Here is a 13,716-nt window from a genome sequence, read left to right on the forward strand (position 1 = left end):
CAAACTGTCATTTACAGATTATGACAATCACCACAAAAATGCCATCTGGCAATGCAGCTTATCAGCAGAACACCAGTACTGGCATTTGATTCACTGAACAGTAGGCACTCCAGCCACGGGAATCAAGGCGCCAATCCATTTCTCTTTCAAAACACGATGCAGGATCACAGTATACAAGATACTCAACTAACTGAATGATTCTGTTGTGGATTTCAGTCTTGAAAACCGTTTGACTTTACCACCAGCTCTCTGCATTTTGCTTAGGCAGATAACGACCTGAATATGCAAAAGGTTTCTTTTGTCCAACGTAAATATTTCTTTCACAGACTACTACAGAAACATTCAAGTAAGTGTTTCATTGAGCTGAGAACATGTATTTCTCATAAGCAATGTTGTTATTTGCAGCACTTATTAGTAACATATAAGTTACCAATGCCCTGTGCCAAAAACTATTACATTTAAGACTACCATATTTTAAAAACAGTAAGTCAGGATAATGGTGTCATATTACTGTAAAGCATCAACCTTCACAAATTCAGGCACTTACCAGAGAACTGTTTACACTGTTATCTGTTGTACAAGCAGCAAAATAACCTTCAGCATCTGCAAACTAATTACAGAAGCTTAAATGCAATAATCTATCAAGGCAGAGTTATTAGTAACTGAAAGTTTTTGAGAACAAGTTTTCAATGCCTTTTTCCATAATTCTACCACAATTCCCTCTCTCCCACCAGCCCCCCTCCCCAATAAACAAGAGGGCTTACGTGTTCAGTAAATAATTTCAGTAATTCCTTTTACCTCTTGGAGAACCCCACTGAATTCAACTACCCAGGCATCAATGCATCATTAGGCTGTCAGGATGACAAAACCTGTAAGGTTCAGTCTTCATGAGAGATGCTTCACTGAACTGTTGCGTGCACGTATTAACAACAAGCCTCTTGTTTCTTTGTTTTATTGAGGCAAAGTTCTTCTGCACAAAAACCTGGAACTTTGCCTTAGTTTTAACAAGGCTTAAATTAGGATGAGGTCAAGTATCATTTTTCCTCCTCCTTTCTGCATCTTAATGAACACTACTACCCCTGTTCCCTGACCTGCAGCTCGCTGTTCTACCATGCTGGGAAGAAATCTATTAAAGCCTCTAATGTGGAAGAGGGCTTACAAGTAAGGTATGAATGATTGCTTAGAGAAACACTATTGAAATAAAATCTCTATAAATGTATAATTTTTGTTCCAGATTAATAAACACATGACATTCTAAATGCATTTGTAAAAATTATACAGTTGAATATTGAACTAAACTCCTTAGGGGTGGGGAAAAAAAAATGGGGAAAAAAACCAGAAACAAAACAAATCTTCTAATGCACACTCCAGTTCTGTCTCTGCACTGTTCTTTTGAAATACGCTAACCGCAAGAGTAATGGCTATTTCCTACAAAATCTTTGAAAAATTACTTTTTATAATTAGAAAAAAAAATGAGATTCCAGTAGTGCTGCCATGAGCACCACACACTGAATGTGGCAGAGTGAGCACATTGTTGTCCAGTTCATATGGATTCATATTATTTCCTTCCTTGACACAGCACTGCATGAGATTCAGCTGGTCAATATAACCACTACAATTCACGCTACGCAATAGCCCCTTATCCTACTCATCTGCTCAGATGAATTAATTTGGTCAGTATAATTGCTCTGTACAGCTACTCATCCTTTAGCGCTTTCATCGTCCTTATTTGTCATTACTGCCAGTAAAGAATCTGCAAATTCTGTTTATTTCCCAATTATCTTATGAAGATCCTGAACAGCATCAAGTCTGACACGTGCCATACTACGCACAGACGCTTGGTATTAAAGGCTCATCTAGCAAAAATTATTTCAATATGTCAAACACAGAACATTTACAGTTGGCTAACACAAGGGGGGGTTTTTTGTAACAAAAGGTTTAGTTTTTGGAGTTTTGATTTTTTTGTGGTCGCTCTTCTTGAGGTTTTTGGGGTTTTTTTAACACTAAAAATAATTTGGCTTAATGTCATGCAACACTTCAATTTAAGTATGTTACGCCTACAACTGTCACTATCAGTGAAGTATAACATATCCAGAACTGAAGTCAGTTCCTTTCATATAAGCTATTTTCTACAAAGACATGTTGATTAACAGCGTGTTCTTGGATCACATTTTCTGTTATTTTCATGTGAGATTAATATCAGGCCAAATGCCTTACTGCTTCCTGAGTCCTGCTGTTCAGCATCCTGAAACACTGGCATAGAACAAGCACTCCTCCCAACATCTCTTTATTTCCTTGGGAAAAAAAGTATATATTTCTGTAATACGACAATAATTTTACACTCTAGCACAAACTATGCCTAGTTCTAGAACGGGCAACAGAAGGTCACTCGTGCATAAGGACTATAAAAATACAATATTAACAACAACAAAAGCATTGTTCTACCACCTTTCCTAAATACAACTTTAAAAACCTCAAAACCTCTTGGCAAACAGTTCGTAGTTCTGCCAGAGACAAAAAGAGTCAGTCATAAAAATCAGCTAAAGTTCAAGTACTGACTGCAGTACTGTCAAGTACTGTCTGTTGGCTACAGACACTGGGGAAGTAAAAGGGAACCAACAGCCAACAGCAGCGGGGCTCATAAGCTCTTTTTAAAAAGAATTATCCTCTGCAACTGTCCAAGATAAATTACCAGGCTAGATGGGCGAACAGTCTGGCCCAGTAGAGCATCTCTTATGATTCCTGACACATTTCATAGTGCTTTTTCCCTTCCTTTCTTCCTCTCTCAAGACTACTATTATGATTGCCATGTATTCATGTGCCATAATTCTGTTTATAATTGCTTTTCTGAAAGCACTCTTTCACAAACATGCAAATTTTTATGTTCTCTAGCCCCTATTTTAAGTTTTTTTCTGTACAAACCTCAATAAATACCAAAACATTTACAGAGTTAAAATACTTACAAAAGTTGCATGCCTTCCACGAAACCCACGAGTACACTGTTGCCTCCATGGTTTCCAAACAATAAATCCCAAGAGGTATAGAACAAACATGGATGTTTTTGCAAATGTACTGAAAAAAGGTTTGTTGTACTTTGTGAAAACATACTGTGGAAAGAAAATAATTGCAGTATCCAAAATTACCAATTAGGTGAGAATTCACAGAATGAAAGAACAGGTTTAAGTATATAGTCCAGAACAGTCTGGTACCCAAAATGACAGTGCTGCGAGTATTGGCATGTATGACCAAAAGTCACAAATGGCCCTACCTATTCTGGGGGTACCCTCTCCCAAGCTATCTTAAATGCCAACAAGGTGGCACTGAGGCATTTTGTAAGATACAATGCCACTGGAGAAAAGTTACTTAGTACTTGTATCTAATCAAGCAAATATTGATATGCCCTGAAAATATGTTTACATATAAACATTTTCTAAATGGAAGACCATTTTTATAAGCAATAGCATAGTAATCACAAATTAGAGAAGATTACTTTAAGTAACATTTCAGTATCAGTAGAGATTCCACCAGCTCAGTGGAAAAAAAATTTTTGTTCATATAGTAGCATGTTAGGCACAAACATTTTTGTATGTTTAGTTTCAAAACTGATAAAGAACATAACCTTATGACAGTTCAGAAACCTGAAGTTGACAAAAATTTATTAAAAACACAATTTCCACTGTTAAAGCTCTGTCTTAAGTCCTAAAACTTAACATGAAGTAAATACCAGATCAGTTTCAAGATGGTAAATATATGAACTAGATTATGACAAACTTGTCTGCAATTATAGGGCTTACATTCCATGACTCCTTCGGTCCTAGACTTCTGGATGTTCTGAACTATAATCCACCATACCACCTAGCCTGCAACGTTACAGCTCATTTACTACTTCTTGGGAAACATATGGACATTATTTTAATCAATATGGCAGTAAACAAAAACTCCCTAATTACAGTACATAGTTATGAGCTTATGTTGTTTCATTTTAAAGCCACCAATAACATTTTCTGTCTCGAAAGCAACAGTCACAGAGTTGAGCATGTCTGCAACTTTTAGTGGATACAGGTTAGTTCACTAACCCAAAGGATATTGTCTTCCCTGTACTGAAAAGCTGGTTAAACATTGCACTAGAACACTCACCAAGTGTTTGAGCAACCATGTTTCTGCTGCATCTTCTTCTTAAATAAGCTTTTATTTTCCTTTTAAGATGCATGGAACAATACTTACAGAAGTGAGTTCTGAAGAAGCAACCCATATCACATCAACGAGGAGAAGAATGACAATTCCTAGAGCCATTCGCCTACGCTGAGTGGATGAACTGCTCTGGGAGCTCATCCGGTTCATGATAAAAACCCACACCATTTGTAACCTATTCAAGATTAATAAAGAAATAAAACCCAAAAGGTTACAAACAGCAACAAAAAAACCCAAAACAATACAACACAACACAAACAAACAGTGGGGGCAAATGCTTAATATGTATGAAATGGACCTAATATGCCAGGAAACACATGCTTGTGTTTGTTAAAAAGCATCTTTGACAGATCTGGCCTGAGATTTTCAGAGACATTATGGGCAACTAGAAGTAAAATTCAACTTTTCAAGAATTTATCAACTGTTCTACCACTGCAGTAAACAAAAGTAGGTAAACGTATCATGCCTTTTTTGAATTTCTGTGCTACAATTCTGCAACATTTGAAACCAATACGTTTTGGTAAATTCAGATACTCTAGGACAGTAGAAATTAGTTTGACATGCTGTGCCAAATACAGTTCTACTAAAGGTAGTCAGAAACTTGTTTAAACTTATAGGAACACATTTGGGTAAATTATAACCCCTCAAAGCATAAAGTGATTCAAGAAAAAAACGCCAAAGAATATTTAATTGTAAACTTACAAAATTAAATTATACATGCACTTGAACTAAAAAAGTTTATATATCTATTTGGCAACTTGTGAAATACAGACATGCACCAATTCTAGTGAAAACGTATCAAGCTAGGAGTATGCATACAATATATGCAACAGAAAGCTTTGCCTGTTAAAACACCCCAAAACATTTATAATGATTTTGACTGTGCCCCAGCATGTTACACAAAGGAATAATCAATTAAGAGCAATTCATCTTCTTAGAAATCAAAACTACAGCAGTAAACTAGCTTTAAGCTTGTCATCTAGTACAAAAGTCATGTAGACTTGCCAGAAATTACAGCATAAACAAGTTTGGATTTTGACACACACAAACCTATTTTCCTTTTCCTATACGCACCTCACAGCTCCTAGAAGTCTCTGTTCAAGGTAGTAATATACATGTGTCAGGTTAAGCAATCCTAGCAAATTATCAGAAAAGCACATCTGGGTTTAAATGCTTATAGCCAACTGCTTTTATTTACTGGAAGAGTAAAAGCGTACCGCTCAACAGAAAATTCTGAAGATACAGCTTGAGCTGCAAAAATTCATATTAGGAAGAAGACTACCTGCAGTTAAAACATTAAAATTTATGCAGGAGATGAGCACTATAGCAATGTATAAATAAATCATGATCAACCTTCCTTCCGTAGGCAGAATACTTCTGCTTTATTTAATGCCCAAGGTAAACACAAGAGAACAGACCTGATATTGTTTGGGTTGGCCAAAAACGTGGTACAGTCTAACTTTAGAGGGCTTGACTTTGCACTACTAGCACTAAAAATAACTATTAACATTACTGAGACCACTAATGTTAAGAGATCACTAAAGTATTTCTCTACATAAAGTACTCTGAGTTTTCAAAAAAAAATAAGAAAAGCAAGGCAAACAAGCTTTAAAAAATGTTGCTTGTGTTTTAACTCAAAAAAATTACAAGATCCACTGGACCTACTCCAAACAAATGCTAACCATGAGCATACCAGACCTACATGCATTCTTACATCCTCCAAAGCTACCAGAAGGGGATTCAGATTTGTGATACAGCTTTACAACTGCCCGTTAGAAGACCTAAATTTAGGATTTGATTTATTACATTTGGTCATTCGATTTTATGATTAAAAAGCTTCAAATACAAGTGAGAGTGACTGATGACTCATTCATTGGTCCACTTGTACTAGAACCTTTTACACACTCTCTAACAAACCTCAGTAATGTGTGTATATGGTAGTTCTACGATTAACACTAACTTATGTATGTATATATTTTAAGAAGCACTTTATTAGGAGTTAATTTGTTACAAATTACAAAACATACCTTGCTATTTATCATAAACTCAAGCACTCATTGTCTCTGAGAGAACTCCTAAGGAGCTGAAATATAATCACCTTTATGAAGCAGCTCCTGACTCTCCCAGTAAATAGAAATGGTCTGCTTTGTTAATACAGTTCAGTGAATTTAAATTACACTTTGTTTTTTCCACATGTGTCAACATACAAACATTCACTGTCTTTTCATTATTTAAAATTATTTATGAAAGAGACAGTGCCACAGTATCTCCAGTGAAGAAGCTACATTTCTTTTTTCCAGACTAGCTTACTCCTCTGATTAATGACTTAAATGCCTAGATATGCACACATGTATTTAAGATCACAACACTGTTTCCTGCCTTTGACTCATACCTCTCCTTTGCAATACAGTCTCTGCTATGTTCAAATCTTGACACTTCTTCCTGTTTCTCAAAGGGCTTCTTTCCAAAGAAAAATCAACAGGCAGAGTTCCTGAAGTATAATTATACCACTACATCTATGCTGATATATTCCATGTGTGGGCATCAGTTCTGGATAATTATTCTGCTTTTCTGATTAAAATGGTGGGAATGACAAAAGAAAGCAGAAGTCTGTAAGTAGGAAGGGGCAGAGTTATGAAAGACTCGGCAAGGAACTGCAGTTTTTATTTGATACAGAATAAAGGACATATTTGTTCTCAACGAGCGAATAAATAGGGATATTATTTTAAACCTGAGTAAGCTAACAGAAAGGTTCTCATGCTTGAAAGCTTATAAGGGTTTTTTAGTTTTTATGAATTGGTCTAATAGGTACTACATATTATACTCTACAAACTTTGCCTTCATTTTATTATGACTAATAGCCTACAAGCCATTCTATTAAGCTATATTATATATAGCCTACAAATTGCTATGTGTTTTTGTAATATGGAGCAAAAAATGGAAGCTGGGCATAAAAGAGTTCCAAAGGAGTTAGAACGAAGAAATCTCATTTCTTGTCAGGCTTCAGCGTGAAACACGAACAGTAGTAAGGTATAACAGAAAGGGAAACCACTCCAGCCTTCCACCAGTTACGTGCAGCAGTTGGAAAGGAAGAGGCAGCTGGAGACAGGGAGGAATTGCAGTAGCCTGATCAATTTGGCATCACTACGCCAGATGCTTGTATCCCTAGCTCTTCTGTTCTCACCACAAACTGCTTCAAAGCATACAGCACGTACAGGATGTGCACTATATCTGTGCATGATCTCTATGCGCAGTGTGTAGGTGCTTAATATTATACTCGTCTACATTAGGCTTGTACAACTCCCTTGCTTTAAGATCCCTCAGCAGGAAGGGAGTAAAGGATGACAGAATATCAAGTACTTCTTCAGTAAGAAGTTACGTATGAAGTTATTCAGAGTATAAGTACACATTGCACCATTTCTTTTCTACCTGTAATAAGTAGATTTTAAAATTCTAATTAAGGAGCCCATACTTACGTCTTGACATTGAATTTTTTTACATATTACAGTAATAGCAGCTATTACTTTCTCATCTGACTACAAAGTCTCTGTTTAACATTTCCACGTGCCTAATATAGTCCTTTGCTTGGTTCTTCCACAACAAGGGAAAAAGCTTAACAAGAAAGGGTCACTATAAAGTCTTCATCATGCAGCACGATGCACTTTCAAGCTAGTAGTTGCCTAAAAAAATTACAAAGCGGAAACACTAAAATGCCTATAATCTTCAGCAGAAAACCAGAACCCTATCGAAACTTATATACTAAGTTTTAGGACAGAATTAAAACCTGTAAGACTTCACACAGAATGCAAAGACAGATAGAAACTACTGTTTGGAGAAGTTTTAGATAGACACATTATCCCACTTATTGACAAAGTACCAGTATTCATGTATGTGTAATGAAATACAATTCACACATTTCTTTATATTTGACTTCTGTACATTGACGGCAATATGCTCTAATGAAAATGAACACAGAAAGAACAAGATTTGCTTTTCTCATACATACCTTCCACAATAACTGTAAAAAAAACAAACAAAAAATGCCGACTAACAAACTTCACACATCATGTCAAAGTGAAGGTAGTCTCCTAAAAAAAAAAAAAAATTTTGAAAAATTGTGTGTGTGTGTGTATTTGCAAAGACAACTGTGTAACCACCTTCTAAAATTTCAAGTTGCCACAGTTCAAGTCCTAAATGTTGGGGACATACAGATATAGAAACTTAAGAATCAGTCCACATCAAAAATGCTAGCAGGACAGCACTGAATTGCAAGAAAACAGGACCATTTCCCATTTTTGATATTTCAAAGAACATGATCCCTTCCTTATTAACTGAATATAAGAGGTTCACACAAGAAAGAAGAACCTGATGATATTGAGTTCTAATTTTTTACGTGGTGCTGAGAAAAGCCCTATTTCTTAAACCTATGTTTCTAAGCAACAAATTTAAACATTAGAATTAGGAAGGTAGTGGAAGAGCCTAAATGCTCTTTGGCCTTGAAATAACCTGGAAAGATAAAGATACCTCCACATTACTTCTTGGGGAAGCCCAGTATCTTTCCTTAATTTGATATATTTGTTTTATTACTGTACAAAAAAACACCTGCATATGTTACATAATTTTTATTTTTAAGCTCAGATCCTATAAAAACATTCAATAAAATCCACTTTTAAGTTGTTAATTACAGAAAGAAACATTATACTTACAGAAAACTTTGGAAAAAATGTTATACTAGACCAAGTGGAAGCCCATCTAATCTGCAACTATTTGCATATCCAGATGTTAGCAAGTATATGGCGCTCCAAGAGAAGACACAACCCAACTGGAACTGACAACCAAGAATAATAAAGCCCTAAGTTTTATTGCCTGGAAGTGCTATAATTTTTTTTTCTTTTCTTATTCGTATGAAACCTTGCTAAGCTCTGTTTTAGGTATATACTGTATCAACTGGAGTCATATCCTAGATTAAAAAGTCACAAATTAGTGCACCAAACAGAGGTAGCAGTAAGGGCAAAACTAAATCACTTTTGCCTTTGATAGCCTGTCAAGCATGGCTGAAAGTTTACAAACTGTGAATAGGAGGCAAAAGTTAAACTGATACCTTTCACCTATTGCAAATTAGATTAAGAGGTAGACTATAAAGATGGACCACAGAAGCCTATGATGCAGACTGCACTAAACTCATCAAGATTCACACACTGCTTAGCATCCAGCAAGTTCAAGCCCTTTACCACATGACTGTGACTGGTTTAAAAAAAAACAGACATAGTTTTGAGACACAGGCGTGCGGTTATCCATCTTCTGCACCACAAAGCCTATGCTCACTGTAGGTCCTAAACACCTATTTAATTCAGTGTCCTCACATACAAACAGTAGCTGCTGGTAATATTTTTCTTACGCTACCAACCTAATTAGAGATTAAGATCAGTATCTCAGATAACCAAGACTTAAACCATTAGACTTTTATCCATACACAGCTCCAACAGTTCATGCATGCTTAATTTAGGCACCCAAAAGAACTGAATGTAACAATAACAAAAATAAGTAGAAAGCAAAAAAAGATGCTCAGAAATTCTTCCCTCCACGCACACTAAACCAAATATAACTAAGAAAAAGATACTATTCAGTTGCTTACTTTTGGCCCCTACTCAATCCATATTAGCTATACTCAAGTAACCAGGTGCAGAACTTGCCCCTAAATTCAGTTATTATGCAAGACATCTACCTCACCCTCTGTAAGCATGCAATATCTGCTGTGGGCTGCAGTCTTGACTGGAGCTGATCACACAGAACCTTGTTCAATGCTTATTACCAAAATTAACCCATTACAGGCTAAAAGGTTAGCATATTAATATAACATCTGACACCTAAAATGAGAACTGTACAAGACACTTCCCTCTAAGAACATGGCTTTACCCTTATAAAACATTTAATTCATCAAGTGCACAGAGTTATGATAAATTTAAGCCACCAGAAGACATACAGGCTGAAACAGAAATGATGGTTTAGAAGTAAACACAATATTCTACTCTATTAAATATAATAGAAACTTCAGCATATGGTTGCCTTTTGTTTCCATTATTAGGAAATAAATATGCTTTCCACATGGTGTAACTTTAAATATACCAGTTGGAATCTGACATTTGAAGAACTAGTCATTTAAAGGGCATTTCTTAATGTCATTATAGTTTTCATCAAATAGCCTGGAGATCTTAAGTCTTTATTTTATTTACCATTTTAACAGTGTTAGAGTTGGTGCTGTCATCTTGCAAAACCATTTTTCAGCCAGTTATATGAAGATCTTCTGAAAAAAAAAAAAAAAACACTAAACTCTCCTTGTCATGACACTGTATTTTGTTTTTCAAATGTAACAGTATCCTAGATCACTTAAGCTGAGTCACCACTTTAATTTATGATGCACAAAAAAGATTAAAAAATGGTCTCACTGTATAGCCTACAATGTATGTTCAGGTAGCCGATTACAATAAAGCCAACAGGCTCAATAGCCTGTCCAGCTCTACTGTTCTGAACATGCAATAAGTGACTGCTGAGGCCAGGATATATAACTCCACCATTGATACTTAATGTGCAATCTTATTTCTATAGCACTAAATGTTTCTTCGTGCAGATTATAACTTTTTTAATATGAAGAAGTTCCAATCTGAAAATCATATGAAGTTCATAAAATATGTAATAGCTTTATTTTATTGACAGTTAGGGGAGAGAATATTATAAGTAAAAGAATGGCCAAATCATTGCAAAACAGGAGCATTGCTTCTAGCTGTTCTACAAAAAAACCCACACACACCCAAAAAAAAAAAAGTACATAACAAGAATAGCAAGAGACCCAGAACAGCAACTCAGTCACAAACCATGGTGCAAGCAAGTCAACTTGAAATTCTTCCTTGTATTTACTCAAGATTATTTCATACACAGTTTTAAAGACAACATACCAAGATAAGGTTTGCATACAGAAGAAATGGTTTTCGTTCTTCCAGTTATACCAGCTGCTCCAATAATACAAGTTCTGCATTACAACCCCCTCCCCTTTAACATGTACTGTCATCAGTCTCATTTCATATTTGATTACTTTCAAGATAAGATACAGAGTCAGTGCTTTGACTCTAACCAGAGAAAAAGCTGAAAGTAAATGGACAGACATTTTGCACCCATCTTTTTAACTCTGGAAATGTACATTAAAGCAATATTAATTTAACATAACTCTGACCTCCACTCAACTTTCAAGGGGTATCACGGGATGAGAGCAAAAGCAAGAATCTTCAGAAGAGATGGAAAGATGAGCCTTATGCAACATGACAATTACATTCTCTACAGCCCTGTAATCTTTACTCAAGGAAAAGTTTCCTGTAGGATATAGTGAAGCAAACGACCCAAGAAAAGAAACTGAAGTCAAGCTTTTCATGCCAGTACTGAGTACTGCAAGTAGAGATCACCATTCCTAGCTAAATAAAAAGTTATACAAGACTGAAGTTTGCACAGAAAACACATTAATTTTAGTACCAAAATAAGAGAATTTATCTTAACATAAAGAGATGTTTTAGGAATCTGGCAGTGCACAGTGTAAGTGTCATACTATCAAACTGTCACAGCACAGCTGGATTCCAGTATCTAAGGAATAAAAGAAACACTTGAAATGGTCTCCTATTCAACACTTACCCAAAATTCGCAAAACAAAGTATCAAACAAATTTTCTTATATAGAAACCCTAATGCAGAATATTAAGCTGTTGCACACTGGCATCTTTACCAGCTACCAGAGTATCTAACCACATACTTCCAGGTTTGCTCATACAGCACCACAGCATGACTACAATGCTGCTGGACATGAACATCTATGACCACACTGAGTTAGAAACATACTAGTTTCAGGTTAGCAGAGTGAAAGTTGGCAAGCGGAACTGACATCGCCCTCCTCCTTATTTTCTTCCAATCACATTAGAAGAAAAAACTTCATGTCAAGCTGCCAAGGCTTATTTAAGTGTCACTATGTACATCTCTTAGCCACCAGTAGCTATATTTTTAATATCAGCTAAGAATTACAAGTGACATCCATTTCACATGCTACCCATCTAATCTTGTCTAGTACAAGATCTAAACATATCACGCTTTGTCACAAGATAAACAGCCACAGATGTCTGATAAGAAAAAGCACAGCAGCCTTCAAAACTCCACGTCACTCCTGCATCTGAAAGCTGAGCTTTCCATGCACGCCAGAAAGCGGCAAAACCACCGCATTCAGAACCCTGCTTTCGGAGTGAGCGGGGTCTTCTCCTTCCTTTCTGCTGACAGGTATCTTTGGGGAAAAGTAGCAGGAAAAGAAGAGAAGGAAATGAGTAAATCTTGACGCACTCAGAAAAAAAAGTGGATGCCTGAGGAGAAAGAAACATGGCTCAAGCCCGGGGGATGACAGTAGAGGAAGGACGAGTATCCGTCCGGGCCTCACACGTACACCACCACTGGAGGCCGCGGGGACAGACGGACGCGGCCCGCGGCCGGGGCAGCAGAACCCCTCGCACGGCAGGACGGACCGCTCGCACCTGTCCGCCCGCTCCCGGGACGGCGGATCCCTCCACACACACCCCTCCGTCCCGGGCGGGCGGCCGCCCTCGGCCCACCCCGCCGGGGTGATCAAGGCTCCGTCTCCCACACCGCTGCCACCGACATGCGCGGGACGGGGCCGAGGCCCGGCAGGGCGGAGGGAAGGGGCGACACACGCTGCCTCCCGCCGGCAACACGGCGGCAAGGGCCGGCGGGGGACGGGTCACACGGGCGCACGGCCCGCGACGCTTCTCGGCTCGGCACGGCACGGCACGGCTCGGCACGGCACGGCTCGGCACCCCCACCCACGGACGACGCGAAGGGGCAAAGTTCCTCTCCCAGAGCGAGGCGTGGCCCAGTATCGCCCCCCCACCCCCCTTCAGCCCCGAGGACGGGGCGGGCGAGGCCTCTCCCCCACAGCACCCCCGGCGACGGCTGACAGGCACGGCGGGGGCAGCACCCGCCGAACCCGCCTCCCACCGCGCACGGCTCGCCGCAAACCCCGTCCCCGCGACGGCGGCGGTGGTACCTGAGGCCGCGGAGGGGCCCGGAGCTGCGTCCGGCGGCGGCACCGCCCGCTACCCTCCCCTTCCCTGCCCGCCCGCCCTCTAAGATGGTGGCGTGCGCGAGCGGCCGCCGCCGCGCCGAGAATCTATCCCCGAGGCCGCGAGCGAGCGCCGGCCCCGCCCCGCCCGCAGGCCGGCCCCATCGAACCCCTCGGCCAGCCTCTCACCATGCCTGCCGGGCCCCCGTCCTTCAGCGGGCGGGGGGGCGGCGGCGGCGGCGGGCGGCAGCCACCGGTCACCGGGTGTCCCGCCCGCGCTGGTCGTCCTTAGCGGGAGGCTGGGCACAATTGCTCCGGTGGAGGAGAATTTCCTTCGGGCAGACGAGCCGTCTCCTAGCCGGCACAGCCTTTTTCAAGGCGGTAAGATAAAAAAAGGTCGGCAAGAAGGTCAAAAAAAAGAGA

General features: G+C 39.2%; 1 protein-coding gene across 7 annotated transcripts in view; it reads right to left on the minus strand.

Annotated features, from left to right (window-relative positions):
• The window catches only part of SLC35F5 (solute carrier family 35 member F5), a 31,543-nt gene extending 18,181 nt beyond the window's left edge, over window positions 1-13,362 (minus strand). Inside the window, exons 1-6 of one of the 7 annotated variants that reach the window (XM_075092909.1) lie at window positions 13,279-13,359; window positions 10,425-10,495; window positions 8,198-8,279; window positions 4,225-4,366; window positions 2,964-3,107; window positions 548-610 (exon numbers count right to left, since the gene is read on the minus strand). In XM_075092909.1, coding sequence (XP_074949010.1) covers window positions 548-610; window positions 2,964-3,107; window positions 4,225-4,359 — 342 coding nt within the window. In that variant the 5' untranslated portion in view covers window positions 4,360-4,366; window positions 8,198-8,279; window positions 10,425-10,495; window positions 13,279-13,359. Of the gene's footprint in view, window positions 1-547; window positions 611-2,963; window positions 3,108-4,224; window positions 4,367-8,197; window positions 8,280-10,424; window positions 10,496-11,144; window positions 11,251-11,419; window positions 11,435-12,748; window positions 12,837-13,278 lie in introns of those variants that run through there. The other 6 variants (XM_075092908.1, XM_075092903.1, XM_075092906.1 and 3 more) reach the window with 6 other exon arrangements.
• Between the last annotated feature and the right edge of the window lie 354 nt (window positions 13,363-13,716).

This window comes from Phalacrocorax aristotelis, chromosome 5, assembly GCF_949628215.1.
Source record: "Phalacrocorax aristotelis chromosome 5, bGulAri2.1, whole genome shotgun sequence".
Lineage (NCBI taxonomy): Eukaryota > Metazoa > Chordata > Aves > Suliformes > Phalacrocoracidae > Phalacrocorax > Phalacrocorax aristotelis.